General features: G+C 36.5%; 5 protein-coding genes across 5 annotated transcripts; all 5 read right to left on the reverse strand.

Annotated features, from left to right (window-relative positions):
* Positions 1–600: 600 nt before the first annotated feature.
* LOC111493405 (general transcription factor IIH subunit 2) lies at positions 601–3,739 on the reverse strand. Its single transcript, XM_023143114.1, has 4 exons — positions 3,079–3,739; positions 2,166–2,627; positions 1,662–2,037; positions 601–1,202 (listed from the first exon to the last, which is right to left on the reverse strand). The coding sequence occupies exons 1-4, from the start codon at positions 3,361–3,363 to the stop codon at positions 1,051–1,053; spliced, it is 1,275 nt and encodes a 424-aa protein (XP_022998882.1). The 5' UTR covers positions 3,364–3,739; the 3' UTR covers positions 601–1,050.
* A 921-nt stretch (positions 3,740–4,660) lies between these two features.
* Positions 4,661–8,617, reverse strand: LOC111493393 (transmembrane protein 209-like). The gene is made up of 7 exons (XM_023143096.1): positions 8,230–8,617; positions 7,903–7,958; positions 6,873–7,789; positions 6,207–6,396; positions 5,805–5,990; positions 5,291–5,667; positions 4,661–5,125 (listed from the first exon to the last, which is right to left on the reverse strand). Exons 1-7 carry the CDS (start codon positions 8,421–8,423, stop codon positions 4,985–4,987), a joined length of 2,061 nt encoding a protein of 686 aa, XP_022998864.1. The 5' UTR covers positions 8,424–8,617; the 3' UTR covers positions 4,661–4,984.
* A 492-nt stretch (positions 8,618–9,109) lies between these two features.
* LOC111493396 (MLO-like protein 3) lies at positions 9,110–15,075 on the reverse strand. The gene is made up of 15 exons (XM_023143100.1): positions 14,692–15,075; positions 14,495–14,552; positions 14,106–14,416; positions 13,857–13,973; positions 11,801–11,861; positions 11,261–11,349; positions 11,047–11,121; positions 10,874–10,962; positions 10,713–10,762; positions 10,574–10,614; positions 10,105–10,278; positions 9,979–10,014; positions 9,810–9,877; positions 9,630–9,690; positions 9,110–9,529 (listed from the first exon to the last, which is right to left on the reverse strand). The coding sequence occupies exons 1-15, from the start codon at positions 14,815–14,817 to the stop codon at positions 9,146–9,148; spliced, it is 1,740 nt and encodes a 579-aa protein (XP_022998868.1). The 5' UTR covers positions 14,818–15,075; the 3' UTR covers positions 9,110–9,145.
* Positions 15,076–17,739: 2,664 nt separating this feature from the next.
* LOC111493417 (fasciclin-like arabinogalactan protein 12) lies at positions 17,740–18,642 on the reverse strand. Its single transcript, XM_023143125.1, has 2 exons — positions 18,346–18,642; positions 17,740–18,260 (listed from the first exon to the last, which is right to left on the reverse strand). The coding sequence occupies exons 1-2, from the start codon at positions 18,605–18,607 to the stop codon at positions 17,806–17,808; spliced, it is 717 nt and encodes a 238-aa protein (XP_022998893.1). The 5' UTR covers positions 18,608–18,642; the 3' UTR covers positions 17,740–17,805.
* A 1,378-nt stretch (positions 18,643–20,020) lies between these two features.
* Positions 20,021–23,032, reverse strand: LOC111493279 (laccase-17-like). Its single transcript, XM_023142926.1, has 6 exons — positions 22,899–23,032; positions 22,658–22,809; positions 22,336–22,580; positions 22,127–22,255; positions 20,940–21,899; positions 20,021–20,462 (listed from the first exon to the last, which is right to left on the reverse strand). Exons 1-6 carry the CDS (start codon positions 22,998–23,000, stop codon positions 20,332–20,334), a joined length of 1,719 nt encoding a protein of 572 aa, XP_022998694.1. The 5' UTR covers positions 23,001–23,032; the 3' UTR covers positions 20,021–20,331.

Below are 23,032 nucleotides of genomic sequence, written 5' to 3' on the forward strand. Positions count from 1 at the left end.
TCTTGGAAATTTGTATACTCGTATGATTATATTGTAAATGACTAGACTCCAATAACCGTCGAAGTTAGCCGAAATTGTTACTTTTTTGGGTTTTTCCTCAGGCAACCGATGTGGGGTGGAACAAGTCGTTTGTGGGGTGGAACGAGTCGTTATCTTCCTCAACCGATGTGGGATCTCACAATCCACCTCCTTTCGGGGCTAAAGGTTCTCGTTGGCACTCATTCACTTCTCCAATTGACGTGGGACCCTCCCAATCCACCCCTTCGGGGCCCAAAGTCCTTGTTGGCACACCGCCTTGTGTCCACTCCCTTCGGGGCTCAGCCTCCTCATTGGTACGTCGCTCAGTGTCCAGCTCTAGTACAATTTGTAACGGCTCAAGTCCACCAGATTTTCCCTTTCGGACTTCTCAAGGTTTTTAAAATGCATCTCTACACCTTTATAAAATGTTTCGTGCTCCCCATCTAATATGTAATATGTGATCTCACAATCCACCCTCTTTCAAAGCCTAGTTCCTTTCCAACTGGTATGAAATTTTTTTGCATAAGATACTTTTATAACTTAAAGACTAAAAAATATGAAAGTCAAATACCACTGAATAATTCAGACAATATAAAGCTCCTGCACATCCACATGAAAATGAGAATGGGAATTGTCCCCTGGGGGTTCAATTTTGAGTACACGAGTCAAACCATTGGAAATCGGCCTTCCTATGAAACTGAGCGGCCTGTTAGTTTTGTGAAATCTTATTCTCAGAACGAAATTTTAGCCAATTTCAACAATGGGTTCAAGTGTAAAAAAGCCACGCCCATGAACTTGGCCTCTGAAAAATAGGTTGAGCTGTCTGTCGAAACATCAAAGACAACTTCAACAGTAACAATGTGAGCCTCTGATTCATCATAGGACACACTTGAAACTTTGGTACAAAACTGATAACAGCTTTAAACCAAATGAACAGACAGCATTGACATGGCCATAATAGAGTTTGGATTTGGTTAAGGGTATGCATTCGGTCCAAAGGAAGGTGTTTAACCATCAGAAGTTCGCATCCGTTCAATCATCGGAAGTCGCTGATTTGGGACGTCTGAAACTCTCACAGCCAGGGCAATTGTGCAAGCTCTCGTGAATATAAATATCACAATCAAGACAGAAGTGTTGTTTGCACTTTGGGCAAGAAACTCGGATGCCGGGGCTGTTACCTGTACCTAATATGAAAAGAATGTACATTTCAATGAGTCAAAAGTTCGATGCATAGTGCAGAAATCATCCATATTTCTTCATAAAGTTGCTTCTATTGCCTTAAACAGGATCACATATGAGCAATGTAATAATCTTAAGTCACCCAATACAGAGACAACTTAAATCCCCATGAGATTGTTTCAGCATAGTACTGATGCAGCACAAAATTTAGTAATGAAGAATGACCAAACCATGAACAGAAAACGTGGAAGTTCTTTTAAACACAACATTCTATACTTTAGGAATCAAACGTTACGGGCCATTTGAAAATAGCACCCAGCTTAAAGAACCCCGAGTAAGAAAGACACAAGGTCTGTTCTTTTCACTCCACCTGATTTTAAGATATCCACGCTCACTAAGCCGACACGTATATTATATTACTAGAAGACCATAATTCCAAACATCATGTTCATTTGAGTTCTTACCAGGGTTTGTGAAGTTTTCTTGGCAGCCAAAGCAAACTTTCGGTAGTTGATGTCGTGGATCATGAAATAGTTTATCAGAAACTTCATCAAATGGTATAATCGGAAAGAGATGATGATACGACCTAGCCAAATGAGGTGAAGAAATAAGTGTCAATCCACAAATTCGACACTCAGTTGGCAGCTCGCAAACTCGAGCTTTGCATCGAGGGCAAGTATAGCCCCCTCCAACTTTAGCTTCCTTGTGACACGAACAAATCGCAATAGAACTCTCCCCTGCTCTTTGTGGAAACCCCATCTTGATCAAATTAGGCATTGCAGAGTCTGCTATTGCTGGGGGTGGGGGTGCGTGCTCTAATAGCAACTCTTTGAAATGGGACTACAAAAAAGGCAAGTTTTTCACAAACATTTAGCGAAGTACTCCCATATAAAAACATCAACAGAGTCTTGCTGCAGAAATTTTATGGTTAGTTCTTCATTTTAGGAAACACATCCAATTAAACTCACCTCATCCAATGCGACCAAGTATGAGCCACCGGTTTCCTGACAGAGATGTCTGCATATAAAAAGTTCAGCAGTAAGACCAATTACTGAACACCTTATTTTAGATGTTTTGCATTTCTGAACTGTCTCCATTATATCTCCAGGATCACAGGAATTGAGAGCAGAGTATAAGATTAAAACTTCTCTATGCCCATATGATGGTATTTGATTTAGATAGCCACAAACAAGATCCAGACCATTCTGCAAGGATGCTTCACCTGAGCATTCCAGTTTCCCCATTAATGCTTTAACATGGGACTCAGGACTCCCACCAAGATCTGTTAAGCTATGAGCAACTCCATCCTTTATAGTCACCAAACCAATCTGACTGAGAGGATTTTGGTCAAAGAATTCCCTGACAAAAGCTTCCACATGTTTTGCAACCACAGCCATTCGACTCGGTCGAAAATCCATTTCCGCTGCTGCCTGCGCGTCGAGAGATACGCAAAATAAGAGAAATAGAAAAGGAAAAACCACCATTCCATCACTTTTACAGTTTCTATGGACAGAAATTCATGCTCTAAACTAAACTCATTCACAAAATACTTCCCAGACCCTTCCTAACGTAATCAGAGAACAAACAAGTTGGGCAAATGAGATTATACCACACATTATAGTTCTTGGGAGAAGTCCATGTTTGATAATCATTTGATTGTTAGTATTTGATTTCTGGAAATTAAGATTACTTGAAAGTTTGTTTGTCTTGTGATCTACTCCATATTTTCAATGAAAAACATTTCAACAGAGATTCTATGCATTTAACTTGATGAACATCACAAATCCCTTATCTCAATAAGAACATCAAAAGCGAAGGCATAGGTCAGATCAAATCAAATAGCAGGGAGTAATAGAGACATGAATGAAAAAGGAAACCAACCCTGGAGAAATCAATGACGACATAGAGATAGCGAATAAGACCCTTTTGAATTCGAGCAGTAGTTGCTAAGGAAGAAAGTGAACGAAGACGTCTGCGATATTGGGCATGGAAAATGGCCTTATTGTCAATCGGCCGAAGAAGCCCAGACTCGTCCTCTTGTAGAGCTTCCCACGACCTATCATCGGCATAAGTCCTTTCCCAGGCCGCCATTCCGCCATTGGCATCGTCATCATCGTCTTCTTCTTCAGCCTCACCATTTAATCGCCGATTTTCGCCATTGTTCATGGTTTTTCCTAGGGAATTTCTTGAGGGTTTTGAAATGAGATCAAATTGATGAACCCCCAATATCGAAAACAACCTATACTTAGAGAACAAGCAGCATTAGGGGAAGTTAAAGAGTAACAGTAGGTAGGTCAAAAGAATTGGAAAAATGAGGGCCAATTCGGGGATTGAAGGTGCGCTGAGGAATCGATAATGAAGAACTGAGGTGGATATGAATTTGATGGGTCGGATTCGAGTGTGAAGAGAAGAGATGAGAGAACAGTGGCAGTTGTAATGGTGTTCAGTGGAAGAGGCAGAAACTGAGCGCTTAGGAAATGTTTCGGCGTAGACTGTACTTGTAATGCTAATGTCATTGGGATTTTTTTAGGGATGCCTAATTTTTTTGGGCCATAATCTTTCAAACCCATGTGGTTGTATATATAATCTTACGGGTTGTTAGATACTTTTTCTCGGTTCCTTCTTTCATAACCCGAGCTTGGAGAAGGAAGAGATAAGAGAGTCTTATGGAAAATGTGGTTAGAAACCTATAATAGAGTTCGGATCTCTCTCGGTGATCTCAATCGGTTCGGTTGTGTTTGACCTTTTTCTTCACGGAGAAGGAAGAGATAAGAGGGTTCTACGAAGAATATGGTGAAAAATCCATAATAGAGTCCATATCGCTTCAATTGTTCTCAGTTAGTTCGGTTGCATCTGGACTTCTCTTCAACTTCTTTACTTGGTATGCACTTAATCATGTACAAGTTATCTTCTAAAAGGCTATGATAGTGATGTTGCTCGTGATGGCACGGTTCGTGCTGCTAATCTCATGTGAATAAACTATGAGCGAGATCGAGAGTCGTATATTGAGCTATTTGTACAACAATTCCAATATCTTTACCAATTTTGAAGTTCAATGAATCAATTTTTTATTTATTTATTTCTCGTGTTTTTCCATATCTTACCAATTTTGCACTCTCGTCTATATCAAGTTTAGGTATTCATACATGTCAACTTTTCATTCGAGAGAAATTTCTACCATCAATAATTTTAGAACATTTATATTTTTTAAAAATAAAGATATTTTTTAAATATAGAACATTTTTATTATATATAATTTAGCCATAGCCATTTTTTCTCGATGCCTCAAATACATTCCAAGATCAAATCCTCATATGGTTAGAATGAAGAACAAGATTGAGAACAATAAATTGTGCATTCAATTAATTTCATTCTAATCTATTTAATTAATTTTAATCATGTTCGAACTTATAAATAGAACTAAAGTTGTAGTTAATGGCAATCTCACATCTACAAGGTGCAAGGAAATGATAGAAGACTTAAAGTTGTGTAAAACAAAAAGGCAGCCAAACAGAATTGTAAACTGTTCTTTGACAATTTCGGATTCAGGATCCTTGTGAATTGTGGTCAGTACAAACTATTGAAGAACTCCGACTAGGATACATCAACATTCAATCTGGGAAACTAAAGTTCTAAGCTTTCAGTAGGTAGGTCAACCCTAAGCAATTCCCCCAGGATACACATTTGTACAAAGGAGAAAAATTGTTGCATAAGCACATGTTTTGTTAGTTTCATGTAGCAGATATAGTGAGAAGATTGATGAAACCAAAAACACACATTGACTCACTCAGTCTACAGGCTCTGAATTCAAAACCGGATGAACTCCTAGTGCAGAAGAACCAAGGTGCATACCTCGAATAATTCCGTCATATCCGACCTTGACTCTGTGACACAGGAGCAATATGGCGTCCCACAATGCTGTTCTTCCCTGAAAATAAAGATCATAACAGTTAATTGTTGTCGCAATGACGTTTCAGAAACTCGTAGTAGTTCAGATCGATTTTGGAACACAACATTGAACATTATGTAATCTATGATATTGAACAAAGTCTAAGAATGATTTGAGCAAATAATGCGTTCAAAGGAAAACAACCTGAAGGGAAAACTGAAGCTTCTTATCCCAATACAAAGAGAAAACTGGGGGACTTTTCCTCCCAACAGCCAGTATGCAAGCTCCAGGGTGAATAATGGAAGGAGCACCATATATTATGGCTATGTACTTCTCGGGAAACCGTTCTTTTGGAGGAAGAACCCCCAAGAACAAAGGATTTTTACTGGACTGAGCTCCGGCATAGGTTGAAGGATCTAGATGTAGCATCCACTTCGGATGCTCAAGGAAAGCACAGAATAAATACAAGAGTAAGTGAGAATCGGTTGGAAGGTCAAGTGTCCATTTCTTGTTCTTCTTATCATATACCTCCCCAGTCACAAGATACTCGTAATTTTTCAAGCAGGATCCTTCAGAAAGCTCTGTGAAATTGGTAGTGGTCCAAATGTCAATTTAAAAAATGTAACCTACCATCTATTTTACAGAATTTAGATAGATGAATTAGACAGTGGGTAAAGGGGAAAACGTGATAAACTGATCATATATGACCTACGCCAACCTTTGATTCTTTGTACTGTATAATCTGCTCGAGTGCTACTTTGAGGCAGCAAGCCCTTGACCAATTCACCCTTCATCAAAGCAAGAAGTTTCTGGTGGTCTACAATGGCATCAACACACTCTTGCATGATGGGAACTAAGGGATTCTGCTGAGGGGACCGTTGTGCATTCACCAGAGGCATCTTAACTGCATTGAAGATAGATGATTGCAAACAAAGCAATTATTATTACTATTATTATTTCTATAGAAAAGTAAGCTTCTTTTATTGAGACCGATGATAGAACAAGCAAATCAATCATAACCTAAACTCAAAAAAGGAAAAAAATAATCAATTATAACCAGAAACCCATAGAAACATAACTTCTAGAAACTTCTGAAAAAAAAATAAAAGGAAAACCTTACTTTTAGATGCATCTATGGATTGAACAAGCATTGCTCGTAACTGGTGGAGAAGCCCATCTTCATCAAGGGCCAATGTTGGTTGCCATTCATTAATCCTGTCAACCGAAGATACAGTAGGAAGGGTTCCAGAGGAATCGCCTACTGGACTTACTGTAATTGAGATACCGAGTTTAGCAGCCACTTCCTTTACCTTAAAGAACCATGAAGTTTAGCAGATTAATAATGCGCAAAGGATGTGTAAACTATCAAAATAATCATTGGTTTCATGTTTGTAACTCATCGTGCAACTAAGCAAATACCACTCTCAAACACAGTTATAAATCAGACCAGTTTGATTCACACGTAAATCTCCATAATGAGACATACAAGGAAAAATGGAAAATTGGGAATATAAGTCATATGCCAACAACTATAGCTCCACAAGAACTAGAAAAATAGACACTAAAAAATTGAAATGTTCTAATATACAGGCTAAATTATAGGCGCTATAGCACAGGATTATATATTTTTTTCCATGAAATATAATCTATATTTACACCAAAAATTTTATCACAACAAGTTAACATGCCCGATAGAATTCCTAAATTTTGGTTTATGAAAATCATTGAAATCCGAGTCAAGGAAAACAAAACTTAATTACTAAAGCACAAAGTAGACAAACCGTACCTGAATATGACTGGTTTCGATCTTTTCTACAAGAGGATTAAGCAGAATAGAAGAAAACCATTGCCTAAGACGATCACGCCATTCCTCGATTTGGGGATATACTCCCAAATACTTGAAAGCTTCAACCATTTCCTCCATAGACATTGGGGAGGGAGCATCACCTTCTCCTTTCTTAGGAGGAGTTTTGAATTTCTGTGAACTTGGAGACATTCTTACAGGCCTCAAGGGAGTACTTCTGGTAGTTCCAGAGGTATTAGCTGAAGTATCAACAGTACTGGGACTGGTTATACCAACACTGCTGATGGTGGGGGGTGGAGTAGCTAATTTTCCTGCAGACTCGGTTAATTTTTCATCTACTTCAGTAAGAAATCGTTCAAATTCTTCTTCGGATGTAATTTCTTTCAGAGAGGATACTCGCTTGCTTGACCATGAGGTACAAACCACAGAATCCCGTCCCGACGTACTCAGGGCAGAAGGCAATGGTGAGGCCACTCCAGAGACAAGATAAAACGAAGAATCAGAACCAGGGGACTTTGCAGGTGTTGTGAAAGACTGCATTTTACTTCCACTGACAGAGTTCGATTTATCTGTGTTTCTTTGAGATGAATAACCAAAACTGCCCATAGATTGATGAAGAGGAACAAGAACATCAGAAGAAGGAGGTGATGAGTAGGGTTTAGATTTTGGAGGTTTTAATGCCTTTTCAGATGTCCCATTCTCAACCTTTGGTTTTAATCCCATAAGCCCTAGCTGACGCTTGGAAAGAGGTGTTTGATCCTTGAAACCATTAGAGGCAGATACAACAGACAAACCACCACTAAATCTTCTTCTATACAAGAATATTGCTTTGAAGAAAGCTAATACTGTTCCCAAAAATACTAAGCCTACCACTGTCTGTACAGCCTTGGCAGAAACATCTGAAGTATTGAAAAGGATAATATTAAAAAAAAGCAATACAGCCATAAGTGTTCAACGTGGTAGCTTAAACTCAAAGCAAACATACACAAATGAGAATAATATAGTAACATACAGGCCGCCTCTTCAGGAATGTTTTTCAGCTTCAAGCTGTCGATAATCGCATTCTCCCTTCATTAATTCAGAAGAAAAAAAAAATGCATTAGCTTCAGTTAACTGAGAAAAACAAAACCAAGAGCATAAAAGAAAATCTGAAGGAAAAATTCAGCAGAACTCTTTCTCAAGTACTCGTAATTTCTCGTTCACATTCAAGACAACATCCATAAAATCCTCATTCAGAACTAACGATAAGCTTCACAGTCCACACAAAACAAAGCTACAGACAGAACACGAAGATCGAAAAGTTCACTAAATAAAAAAGACGCAGCAGATCAAACTTTACCAGGAAACAATGCGAAGGAAGGCAAATGCAGATGCAGAGGAGAGGGAGAAGATGCAGAGGAAGGTGAACTTGGAAGGTTGGATGCTATTGACAGTTAAAGCGGCGGATAAGGCCGGGTTCTGGTACGCCGAGAACTTCAAGGGCTTCGGAGAAGAAGAGCCATCGGCTCTTCCGCCATTTCTGGCAGCTTCCATCCGTATCAGGTCTGAATTTGAGATCCGATTTAGGGTTTCTGAAACAGAAACAGATATTCGATTAGTACTACAACATTGGGGAAGATTTCTCAAAGATCCTCTTCTTGACAGAACCTTCGGCTTCAGTCCCTGCGTTTGAAAACGAACTAAAACCCATAACTTCCCAGGGTTTATCCCTTTCTCCCTTCTTCTTCATTTTCTAATTTTTTAATTTTTAATTTATTTTTTAATTTTAAATATTAAAATTAGTATAAAATTTTGACATTTATGAGAGGTTATTTATATTTTTTTTTTTTTATTATCATTTATAAATATTTCAAAAATGAAATTTAGATTGTTTGATTTTTCATCTAATACGGTGGGTGAAAGATTATAAAATAATATTACAATTTTCGAAAAACTCTTCAAACTCAAAGTTTAAATCTTATTTCTATCCAAATAATTATTCCACTAATAACTCCCTTTCTCACTAAAATTTATAATAAATACAAATGAACAATCAAGTTGCTCGAGGCCAGAAAATTGGAATACAATCTAGAGGATCTGGTAGAAGAATCTATGGGTTCGTTAGGACTACTGAAAATGGCACGAAATCACAGACGGAAGTAAGAAAAAAGAAGGCTACTCATACACGAATATGAAAGCTACTAAATATATACATAATCAAATAATAATAGGCTTCTACCCCACACAAACGTCTATCTTTTAGCTCAAACCAAAATTTATGTGATATGGGATTCAGTATCGCCTTCGTGAACTTCACTAATCTCTCTTACTTTTATGACTGCAGTTTCTTCTGTGACTTCTTCAACAATCTCATTGGATTCAATGTCAAGATAACTGAGCTCAGAAAAAGTGGGAGCTCGGTGATGGAAAGGGGTCATCTCTTGGGAGCTTTGGGTTTTGTTGCTGCTCTCGGAAACCATCGACGACAAGTGCCCAGCAACCAAGGGAGACAATCCCTCTTGGTGTTGGCTTAGGTCTAGGTCGTTGGAGTACTGGTGATGGTTACTCTGTTTTCTCTTTTGCTTCACATCTTGGTGCCATTTCTTTATGGCTTTGGCGGTATGTTCTTCTAATGCTGCAGCTTTGAACTGTGACCCCATCTGACCATACACAAGTACATTTAAAGTAGACGTCAAATACTCAAATCTTCACTCTTTATATTATTTGAGAATAAGATACTTTACTCATTCGTGTATTTACCTGTGTCACAAGAGCATAGAGAGGTAGAGTACTGTAGCTGCACAATACTTGGACGGTAACCCTACAATAATTAACATTTTAAAAATTATTACATGCTTTTTCATAAACAACTCGAGACTTATATTGATTTAACAATGATAAGTACGAAAACTAATGCTACTTTTGATCAATGATACTTACGCCAAGACTATTCTTATAATGATGACCACCAACTTTTCATGGTAGCAAGATTTAATCCCATATTGTAGCTGAAAATGTACCAACGGAATGAAGAAACGTAATGTAAACAAATCAAATATACACAAAAAGAAAGGAAAACGAAGAATAATAAAGTTGCATAGATTTTTACCGTGACCCAAATGATAAAAGAAAGCTCGAATGCATTCTGAAAAGGAAAGGAGAAGAAAATTGATAAGATAGATAGAGAAAATTGTGGGTAAAGAAGTTGGATTGGAGAATATGTTAGATAATTTACCATAAACAAGGTGAAATGAAGGAGGGTAAGAACAAATTTGGGGTGATTGAACCAGAAGAGATCATCACTTGGTTCAACCATTGGGGCTCCTTTGATCACATCCGTCTTGTGTTTAAGCTCAAGCGCAAGCCGTGCTACGATTACTTCAAGCTTTGTTCCAAGAGCTAGTACTATCTACATGGTGCAACAATTCAATGTTTTAGATTGAGAATGTTTGCTTAATCTACCACACCTAAATAATGTGTGAAAGTTCTCTACTTATAATCAAATAAATTACAATAATATGGAAATAGTAATAGATGGAAAGAACAATAAATATAAAGATACCTATGATAAGAAAATATATATCTAGATATTTAGTTTATAATAAAATATCAAATATGATATATATGATAAACTATAATTTAATATTAAATATCCATAACAGAGGCCTTGCTAATTCGTATTTAGCAAATGAAAGTAAACTTACAATTAGCGGAAGAAAAGACACCCACAGATATGCATTCCAACCTATCATAATACAAATATATTTTTCAGCCAATTTTTAATAAATAAATAAAATAAAATAATGCAAAAGCTTTTAAACTAATGGAAAAAAAAAAACTCACCATGCACATCTACGAGAATGAAGATAACTACTATGAGCCACATGAAAGGACTGAATCAAAGAAAAAAAAATAGTAAATTATATATAAAAAAAAAAAAAAAAACAAAGGGAAATTTTTAAAAATATTGATTAGTCAAAATGGAGCGTGTAAAGATTACAAACCTCATGCCAACGACGACTTTGAAGTCATCATGCAACGATCTTTCAATGTACTTTTGGAAGTTAAAAGAAGTGTTTCCACGTATGTGAGTCTGTTCAAAATGAAAACAATAAATTGTTTTTACACTAAATAGAAAATGAAAAACGAAATCCAAATATAAAGAAATTGTACTGACCCATACGAAACCATGACGAAGGGTTAAGTAGTCAACTTTGGCAATAGAACGAAAGAATTGTCTAAAGAAACATTTCTGCAAAACACATTAATTGCAGCAAATTTTCTTTTAATAATTTATATATAACATTTAAGGCTATAGAGACCGAATTGAAATTACTAATAAACAAATATGAAAATAAAATAAAAATAAAAATAAAAAGTAAAAAACTTACCGTCCAAAGAAGTAACGGTGGTGATGCACAAGAACTAATATGTCGTCGTCCAAACGTTGTTTGCCTTGTGAATCTAAAACGATTTGGATCTAATAATCGAAAAAAATCAAAATTAACCCATAAAAGTTTATGAACTGCATTTAATATACAACTTATTGGGTATATCAATTTGCATAGTAAACATTTATTTTTTAAAATTTCTTTACAACTCTAAGCTAACTAAAAGTCTAACTAAAAAAAGACATTTATTTTTACTTCCAATCATTTTCTTCATTTACTTTTATAGAAGTCTAGTTAATCCTATAAATATATTAATTATTTAACTCATGGTCTATTTATGAAAGTCAAAAAGTAGCACCATGTATATGATACCATATTAATTTCCCAACGTTACTTAACTAGACAATTAATATTGGAGACTAATTTGGTATGATTATGGAAATAAATAAAGAACTGGAACTAAATTATCACAGTAACAAAGTAAATAATGCAGTAGATTAATGACTTCCACCATAAATATAATTAAATTATTTCAATTACCATTGGCCACTTGATAATCCAAGGTATGAGTTTCTTCCTCCCAAGCTTTCCAACGCCTCATCTGTTTAAATTTCATTCAAAAATAAAGAAAAAAATGTTTAATTTAATTAAGTGTTTCAAAATCCATAAAAAATATTGTAAATAAGCATTAAAAAAAAAACACCCTTAATTTATTATTTAATATTATTAGGTCCAAATTTAATATAAATTAAACTAAAAATTGTTAGACGAACACGACTCTCCACAATGGTATGATATTGTCCACTTTGAGCATAAACTCTCATGGTTTTGCTTTGGGCTTCCCAAAAGGCCTCATTCCAATGAAGAGTGTATTCTTAAATTATAAACTCATGACCATTCCCTAAATTAGCCGATGTGAGACTTTCATCATCCAACACCTCCCCTCGAACAAAGCACGCATCCCCTTAATCGAGGCTCGACTCCTTTGGAGTCTTAGTCATTTTTGACTGCCTTCGTACCTTCGAGGAGGCTTGACTCCTTTTGGAGTTCTTTGTTCGACATTTAAGGATTTGCCAATCTATTGACACGGCTAAGTTTAGGGCATGACTCTGATACCATGTTAAACGAACACGACTCTCCACAATGGTATGATATTGTCCACTTTGAGCATAAGCTCTCATGGCTTTGCTTTGGGCTTCCCAAAAGGCCTCATACCAATGGAGAATGTATTCTTACATTATAAACCCAACCGATGTGAGACTTTCATCATCCAACACCTCCCCTCGAACAAAGCACGCATCCCCTTAATCGAGGCTCGACTCCTTTGGAGTCTTAGTCATTTTTGACTGCCTTCGTACCTTCGAGGAGGCTTGACTCCTTTTGGAGTTCTTTGTTCGACATTTAAGGATTTGCCAATCTATTGACACGGCTAAGTTTAGGGCATGACTCTGATACCATGTTAAACGAACACGACTCTCCACAATGGTATGATATTGTCCACTTTGAGCATAAGCTCTCATGGCTTTGCTTTGGGCTTCCCAAAAGGCCTCAGACCAATGGAGAGTGTATTCTTATTCTTAGATTATAAACCCATGACCATTCCCTAAATTAACCGATGTGGGACTTTCATCATCCAACACCTCCTCTCGAACAAAGCACGCCTCCCCTTAATCGAGGCTCGACTCCTTTGGAGTCTTAGTCATTTTTGACTGCCTTCGTACCTTCGAGGAGGCTTGACTCCTTCTGGAGTCCTTTGTTCGACATTTAAGGATTTGTCAATCTATTGACACGGCTAAGTTTAGGGCATGACTCTGATACCATGTTAGACGAACACGACTCTCCACAATGGTATGATATTGTCCACTTTGAGCATAAGCTCTCATGGTTTTGCTTTGGGCTTCCCAAAAGGCCTCAATCCAATGAAGAGTGTATTCTTAAATTATAAACCCATGACCATTCCCTAAATTAGCCGATGTGAGACTTTCATCATCCAACAAAAATAATAATATTTGACTTATGATAACGACAGCCAAATTTCTTGAGCCATGAAAACGACAACCGTAGCTGCCGTTTTAAAGCATTCCAGAATTTTGTAGTCTAACAATTAAATGATGCCTCAGAGAAAGTCAACAACAAACCTACGAAGTCTTTTTCTTTATTTATTATTTTTTGAAATAAAAAACTTTGTTTGTTTGCCCTCTAATAAATATTTATATAAACTAATTTTAACGCGCAACGTATTCTCGACCATAGAAATTTTAAATTGTTTTAGAATTAGAATTTCTATTTTATTAATACAATAACGTAACCATCTCAAATAAAACTTTTAAAAAAAATTATATTATATTTATATCTTATTTTACTCCCGCTTTCCCATTTTTTGTAGTTTTAAAATCATTAATTTTTATTAATTATCTAGCATAAAACTTAGCATCAATATCATTTATTTAATGTACACATGTTTTGCCTTTTCATCTACCGAATAACGTATTATTTAAAATATTTACTCAATATATATTTATATAATTTAATTTTTAAAAATAATAGGAATTAATAGGAAGGAGAAAATAATAATAATAAGAGAGATAGAGAAGACCTTGGCCTTTCCCAAAGCCATGGTGAGGACACTGTAAACAATCTGCATAACAGCCAGCACGAATATGAAGTTGTTCAGTTGATTCATTCCTGCTTGCGATATCAGCGAGGTCTTCCCCTGCCAACGCAATTCATAATCAATTGATCATTAATTTAAACAACAGAACTTTAATTTCACTTTTTTTTACTCCAATTCTTCAATTGAGTTCGAACTCGATCAAACTCGACTCATCTTTGACTCAGCCAGTACCTTCGCAGTACAGTAATCCGAAGATGAAGAAGATGATGAAGAAGATGATGGAGAAGAAGAATCATCACCACCACCACTATCGTCACTTTCCGCCGCGAGGCTCACGAATTTTTCCATCATCCATGAAAACGACCGATTTGCAGAGGAGGCTGATCGCGATTGTTCCATCTCCAAATTCTTATCTGCTTTGATCTGTATTTCTCTCTGGCATGGAAGCATCGTATACGCTAAGCTATTCGGAATACAAATCTTCGATACCGGCTGTTGCGTTACCGTCAGTGTTAGCGACATGAACCCTAGCAGCATCAGAACTGGTCCGATAGTGAAATCGTTAATCGTTCATCCAAATTCCATTTAATTACATTCGATTTCAGAAATGGAAACCGTACCTGATTTTAGCTTCTCAACCGCATCGAACAATGCCGTTTTCCTCTTCCGTTTCAGCCACTGCGCCAAAATCAAAATCAAAATCAAAATCAAACCGAATCAAATTTCAAATCAAACGCTCCTCTGAGATCGATTTCTCCTTTTCTCCTTTTCTCCTTTTCTCCTCTCAAGTTCAATTGAAAATTAGGTTTACACTTACATTGGAGAGGAGATGAATCAAATGCTCAAGGAACAGAGAGAGAGAGATGAAGATGAAGCAGACGGCAGCAACGGCCCAAGTCGGCGTGAATTGCAGCGACGAAGGATCCACGGCAGCGGCGGCCATTAAAACGACCACTGGCGCAAAATCAAAATATAAAAATCAAAGAACCCAAAGAAGAAGGAGAGGATCTTGATTGTCTAAACCTGAGAAGGAGATGATCTAATATTGATAATGAATGTGTTAACAAATTGAAATGTAAACCAAATCTGTAGAGCAAGACTTTTGGGGGCGATTGGAGCCTTTGAAAGGAAGGCTCTGTTTTCGTTCGCTCAGCTGCACCTATACTACTTGGTGGAGGTTTTGTCTGAGGCTGCGTGTAGTTTAGCAACAATACTACTTTGATGCCGTTTCATATGAACTACTCTTTATTTATAGTTCTACCAATTTTATTTTTGGTATTCCTTTTTATTTATTATCAATTATTTTCCTTGAACGGAAGCTGTCGGAAGTTAAATTACAGGTTTAACCTTACCTTTTTTAATTTTTATATATAAAGGTATGATTAATAAATTTTTAAATGAAAATAATTTTTTTAATTTTGAGAAGTCTTAATTTTTTCATTTAATATATTTTAAAATTTCAAATTTGTGTATTATTGTTCTTATTAAGACATTTTTTAAATTCATATGCTACCTACAAAATTTTAATTTTAATTTTAATTTAATAAATCAGTTATATAAAGGAAAAATATAATTTAATCTTCCAATTTTAAATTTTAATATTATTTAGTTCCTAACTTTTAAAATTAAGAAAATCAAATTAGAAGTATTTTAAGGAAATTTAAATATAAAATTGAAAAAGTAAAAAGAATAAAATAAGAATAATTAGGGTTTAATCCATAATTTATAACAAATACCTTACATCATTAATTTAATTATAACTGATTTAATTTTAAATTTTTTATGATTGAGTCATTTAAAAATATATCAAATTTCTCAAAAAATTTCTCTTTTATTTTAATGTTTTTCAGGTTGGGTCGGGATGACCCAATCATTCTTTTTTAACCCAAACCAGATCGAGTTAAATATTTTTTTAGAGTGTTTTGATTATATTTATCTCTTCATCAACTTGAGCAAATTCCTTAAATGCATTCGTTTTTTTTTTTTTTTGTCATGGGACCATTATATTATAGAGAAATATTAATGAGGGAAAAATATCATTAATACTATTATTAATTCACTAATAAATAATGATTTTTTTTGTTTTGGTTTTTGGTCTATAAATTTATTAAAAAATGTTTGCTTACTCTTGGTAGAAATTTTATATAAATTAATTTCAAAAGTCAATTATTTGAACATTATTGGAGTTCCTAACTTCCAACAAGTCAAAAGCTAAATGCTATGGATAAGATTTGAGATAAGAGACAAAGTATAAAAGGAAAGAAATACGAATTTTGGCCCGAGCTAGAAAAATGAAAATTATCGAGATACCCACGACTCCATTGAGTCTCAAGGAGGAAAGGATATGGTCTAAACCTTAGTCTCATCATGAGGCCAAAGATAAGGTGGCCTCTTCGTGTCAAAGGGCACGTCTCTCGCATGCCTCCCGACCATGGTATCCTTAGTTAGTCTGTTTTCCTTATCCAATTGAAATCAATGAGATAAACGAATTCAAATATTTATTTAAAAAAAAAAAAATCAATTATTAAAAAATAAGTTTTATTTCCAAAATTCAACTAATTACATCCCTTCTTTAATTTTTATGGTAATATAAAATGATACAATATTTTAAAAAATAATGGGGAGACTAAGTCAAGAAAATGTTTTTTTTTTAATATTAGTAATAAAAAAAATAGGTTCAAATTTTGGTTAGTAAAAAGATAGGTTGGTCAAAAACAAATATTTGTTACTCATGTAAATATAAAAGAAATAATAATAATAATAATAATAATAATAATAATGGGTTTTAGATCTACGGTCCTGATTAAAGCAAAGTTGGAGTATTTGAAAAAATGGAATACAATAAAATAAAAACAAAAATTTAAAATATGGTTAGAAATTGTGTCGAGTTTACTCACTAAAAAGTCAAAGTCTTCCTTTTTGTCTATCTATAAAAGGGTTTAGATTTGTTCTTTACGTAGGCCATATCATTATTCTCATTCACATTATTTTTGGTCTTCCTTCTCTTTCTCTGTTAGTTGACTTAATTACTATCTTTGAAGTTTCAGCCTTTCTCACTGGAAACCCAACACCAACGTAAGCCGTCGCCATCGTTTGCTTCGCTTTTCGATGGACGTTTCTGGCGTAACTTGGCCTCTGGAGGAGGCGACAAGTGTGCCGCCAAGGTATCGACACAAATCCATGATTCATTTTTATGGCTCAATTATAAGAATTTCAAAATTATTTAAACAAGTTAAAAGATATGATCAATAAGTGGTATGATCATGTAGCGGAGGGTTGTAGGGGAATGTCAGATGCTGAATTCAAATTTTAAATCCCAACCTGAATCTTAATGTGGTCATGTCGTGAGAATGCTGTAAAATATAGTATCAAATCTAAATTCTGAATATAAAAAATTAGGTTATTGTTAGTAGCACAAAGTCGTTCTTGACATTCATCTTCCCACTTCTTACATCATACCATTCATATCATTGGTATTAACTATACAACTTCATAGAACACACTACTCATGATAATATCGTCTTTATCATACCATTTGGACAAAATGACGGGATCGATCCAGCTGAAAATTTGAAGGCAAAATGCGATAATTCTGATAGTGAAACATGAACATGTTCATGTTTTTAATCGATGATTATTATTAGTTTAGCTTTCAAAATCTTGTCATTTCAAAACAATGTTTGAACACATGCATTTGGTTGTTAAGCTTTCAATATTATTCATTATTGATATTTCAACACATAACCCAATTAATAATTCTATTAACAAATCTTTTAATATAAAAATTATCATACATTTATTTTAATAATTCTCTTCAAATAAATTTAACACAAACCTTAAAAAGAACAAAAAACAGAAAATACCCTAAATCAAAACAACAACACAAATCAATATTAATTTATCCACACCAAACAACACCCAGCAAATTCAATCAAGAACTAATCCACACCAACATTCCGGCGGCAGCGACAGCCGAGACCACCGACATTCTGGTGAGAGCCACGGCGGCAGAGTTGTCATCGGCAGAATCCTTGGGGCTCTCGGAAATGGCCTTGGCCTTTTCCTTGGAGTTATCCGGTGCTGGAGCTGGAGGCGGGGGACGGGGCTGGAAGATGCCGATCGGTTTGAGGACGGAGTCAACCTGGTAGATGGCGAGTTGGTTGTCGGTGTAGACAGTACCGGAGATGGAGGTATTGACGAGGCCGGTGGAGACGTTGACGGAGTTGCCAGAGGTGGTGACATTGAGAGGAAACTCGTAAGCGTCGCCCGCTTGAGTTATCACCGGATTGCTAACCGTTTGGAAGTTCGAGAGCGATAGGAAATTCGGGATCATGTGGAATTGGAGAAGCTCAACCTTTTCTTGGTCGCTCAAGGAATTGAGCGTCCCTGTTTTTTACAAGAAATAGTGAATACGATAGCTAACGAAAGACACAAACATTATTAAAAGTGAGCGTTTTTGTGATAGTAATACCCGATTGGAGGGTGGAGAAGGCATTATCAGTTGGGGCGAAAAGGGTGAGCTCAGAATTGGAGTCATTGAGCTGAGTATTGATTTGGTTAGCCACTTGAGTGCTCTTCAGCAGCCTTATGAGGACAGTGAACTGGCCAGCCTTTTCAAGTATTTTTGTGATGTTCATGGGCGGCGGCGGCCCCGGAGCTTCGGCCGGCGACTGGCCGGAACAGCGGCGGAGGAGGAGGAGGAGGAAGATGATGAGAGAGAAGAGGGTATTCATGATTATTTTGGTGTTGTGGCGGTGAAGAGGAAGGACCCAAAGGGGCTTTTTATGCAATGTTTGAAGAGAGGATGGACAAGTTTGGTGTCGGCGCAATCAACAATTAATTAATTAATTAATGGCTAAATTAATAAAAATATTTAAAACTTTCTATTTTATTTTTAAAAAATATCTTTAAATTAATTAAAAAAAATGTATCATTTGTTCGGAATGAAACACATTTTTATACGTGTGTAGAAATCTCTCCTTAACATATAGATTTTAAAACCGTGAGACTGAGAGTAATACGATTCGAGAATATCTACTAACGGTGAGATTAATCTGTTAGAATATCATTCTTCAATTTTAATTGTACTAATGGATCTGTTATTTAAAAGTTCAAAGGTATTTTTTAAAGATTTTTAAAGGGGCATTTCACCCCTAACCCCAATTCATCAGCTCATTCTTCACTATCAGTCGGTTCGGACCTCCACTTGGTTTCACCCAACCTTCATCTTGGTCATGGATATATCACCCAGATTCAGGATCATAAGCAGTGGCAATTGCCCCATGAAGACTCGCTTTCGCTATGGCTCTGGTGGGTTCCCTTAACCAAACCACTGCCTATGAGTCGTCGGCTCATTCTTCAACAGGTATGCGGTCAGAGTCTTGGTCTCCTCCCACTGCTTGGAAGCTTACAGTTTCATGTTCTATTTCACTCCCCGATGGGGTTCTTTTCATCCTTCCCTCATAGTACTACTTCACAGTAGGTCACCCAGAAGTATTTAGCCTTGCAAGGTGGTTCTTGCTGATTCACATGGGATTCCACGTGACCCATGCTACTCGAGTTAGAGCCTATTTTTTAAATAAATTATTAACATATTATTGTAAATTTTAAAGCTTTAATAAATAAATAACTTATTTTAAACTTAAAAAAGAGCTTTTGTGCTGAATTATTGAACAAATGTATAGTCTTGGTTACAAAAGAAACATCTTGAGATGAACCCTTTTACCTTTCTTGAAAACAAATGGATTGCTTGTGAAAGCAGAAATTTGAAAGATGCCTATCATTGCTTTACTTTCACTTATATACTTTTTAAAAGTTTAAATCAAGATGGTCGAGCTATGGATACGTCCATCAATTACGAAGTTATGTTGTAGGTCTAGCTTCTCCATTTTCTAGTTGTTTCAAGACTGACAGCGACATCTGGTTAGTCTCGTAACCCTATATGTAGCATTTTATCGCTACTTACAACATCTCTAACATTTTCACCTAAACTAACTTAATCCTCTTCGTAACCTCTCAATCTATTAGAGAACTTAGAAAAGAGATTTTTAAGGCTCAAGGTCGTAACTATTAAACAAGAAGTAGAAAATCAACCCGACAGCATTTATTAGAATTCTCACGCTCCATAAGTTGTTGAAATAAAAAAATGGTATCAAATTGTTATCGATAGTGTACCGACGTACTAAAATGTGTCGAAATTGAGAATCCGAACTCTTGAATGAACTAAAACTTGGCTTTGTTAATGAAGAAGAAGCAATATGGTTGCTATTTTAGTACATCACAGCAAAAAACCCATTGCTATTTCACTCTTCTTCCACAAATGTCAGCCTCATCCATAAGGACAAAACAATGATTCTCCAAACAAAACAAAAACAACGTAAGAAAATCCAACAGAGACAAGACAAAACCAAAAAACACAACAAAAACAAAAGCCAAGAAATCTTAACATTATATGATTTCAACATTTAGGAAGATCAGCCGGTGGAGGCAAAAGCTTCTGATTTGGGAGCTTCCCATCCAACACCAACCAAGCCATCTTCAAGCCCCAGCTCGTGTGCACCTCCAAGTGACAATGCATGAACCACACTCCTACATAAAGTTCAAACCATGAAAAAAAAAATCAGATGAATATTTAGACCCACCGCTATCAGATATTGTCCTAAAAACGCGTCTGCTAGATAAAGTTTTCACACTCTTATAAAAGGTGTTTTGTTCTCCTCTCGACCAATGTGGGACATCATAATCCACCCCCTTCGGGGACAGTGTCCTCGCTGACACTCATTTCTTTCTCCAATCGATTTGGGACCCCACCAAATCCACCCCTTTAGGGCCAACGTGCTTACTGGCACATCGTCCAGTGTCTCGCTCTGATACTATTTGTAACAACCCAGACCAACCACTAGCAGATATTGTCCTCTTTGAGCTTTCCCTTTCGGGATTCCCCTCAAGGTTTTTAAAACGCGTATGCTAGGGGACGGTTTTAATACCCTTATAAAGGGTGTTTTGTTCTCCTCCCCAACCAATGTGAGACATCACAGTAACCTATTAACTTAAGCTTTTACGTACCTGGATTATCGGCACGAAAGCGAATGGCGACCCACCCGCCAGCCGGCACACCGACCGTGTTCCTTTCAACCGGGTCAACAAGATTGAAGCTTGGAGGGTCTTTTTTAGGATCAAAGTTACCAAATCCTTGCCCAACCACAAAGAAATTGAAGCCATGCAAATGAAGAGGATGGCTCTCAGCTCCAAGAATACTTGTATCTTGCATTATAAGCTCCACAGTTGTATTGAAAGGCAAAACCTCAAGCTTTGTGCCATTACCAACCATGGTGTTATTAGGAGGGTTTCCAGTGTAATTAAATGGAATTAAGGGTTGATTAGGAAAAAATGGGCTATAAACCCCTTTGGATTGCCCTGAATAATGAGCTTGAAGAAGCGCAGTATTAGGCATTACAAAGGATATGTTGTTAATTGAAGCTGCAAACATGGTTCCATTTGGTCCTTGACATGTTTGGTTGTTTTGGTTACAAGGGTTTGTCCCAAGCCCGACCGTGAAGAGGAATTTCTTGTCGATGTTTTGAGGAACATTGGCTGGAAATTTGGAGTTGGCTAAGCTTCTAAGTTTGTTGGTGAAATTTGTGGCAAAGGAAGTGTCATTAAGTGGTGGAAGATTTGGTTTGTAAATTGGGAGATCTTTTCTGGAAATTAATGAAGATGTTTCATATTCTAGGATTCCAGCAACCGTGGAATTGTCGAATGTTCCTTGGCCCGTTACGTATGGTCGTGCAAGCATGAAAAAAGTGGCGTTTGGATAATGGGGTTTTGTTTGAAGAAGAACATTTGTGGTTTGTCCTGGCGCTATCAAAAGAGTGTCTGTTTCAAAGGGTTTGACATAAATGGCATCAACATCAACAATCTTGAGCGTATGATTTGCTATGCTAAAGAACAATTCATCGTTTAATGCTGCATTCACTAATCGAAGTAGATACGTTTTTCCTCGCTTCACTTTAAGCTTTAATGTATCTGCAAGCCAAGAAATCGTATCAAAATCAAATCTTTTTAGGCGTTTAAAAAACCCTTTTGATTAGGAAGCACGACTCTCCACAATGATATGATATTGTCCACTTCAAGCACAAGCTCTCGTGACTTCCCCAAAAGGTCTCATACCAATGGAGATGTAACATTCCTTAAATTAGCCAATGTGGGACGGAACTCCCTCCCAACAATCCTCAACACTTTTATTGTAATACCTTTTGCGGAGCAATTATACAAAGGTCCGGGGAGACCGTTCATTGTATAAGCGTCTGATACGTTAGGACCTCCACCCGTTTGCAAAGCTTGAGCAATAACAGCTTCCGTGTCGGAATTCCACCATTCCCCTTTAAAAAATAACGAAACATGTACAGGGTAAGTACGAAATCGTTATCAAACAGGACCTGTATGAGAATAAAGACGTTACCGAAGAGGATCGGGAACTCCTTGTAGGGTTTAGCAAATGGGTAAGGAACTCCATGTTTGGGAAGGATGATTATAGGTCCATAGAGTGTTGATCTTAGCCAAGAAATATGAGCATGCCAGAAGAGAGTTCCTCTTTGGCCAATAATGGTGTAATTATACACATAACTTTGACCAGTTTGAATAGGACATTGAGTAATATAAGCTGGTCCATCAGACCAGCCTGATCTGAGTTGCCTAATTCCATGCCTAACCCACATAAACAATCTAAAAAAGTTACAACTTTTGTTCATCAATAAGCATCAAAATCACACATAAAATCATACCAATGGATAGATATGTTGTTAGAAACATGGTTAACCACTTTGATAAGGAGACGATCGCCCTCTCTAGCAACAATACGAGGGCCAGGGAACTTGCCATTGACTGTCACCATGCTCTTGGTGTGGCACAAACGAGTCACATTTTGCAGCTTAATCTGAAAATGATACTCAAAGGTCACATTTTGATATCAACTAAACCAATCAAAGAATCAAAATGAAAAAGGAAGAACACTTAGAGGTATACTTCAAACTTATAATGTCTGGTAATGCCTGCAAACACCAAATTAGGAATCAAACATGACAAAACAAAGCAAAAGAAGAGGAATTTGTGTGTAGAAACACCCATTTTTCTTGGTGTTTAAAGGAAATTGGTGGGTG

This window comes from Cucurbita maxima, unplaced genomic scaffold (assembly GCF_002738345.1).
Source record: "Cucurbita maxima cultivar Rimu unplaced genomic scaffold, Cmax_1.0 Cma_Scf00018, whole genome shotgun sequence".
NCBI lineage: Eukaryota > Viridiplantae > Streptophyta > Magnoliopsida > Cucurbitales > Cucurbitaceae > Cucurbita > Cucurbita maxima.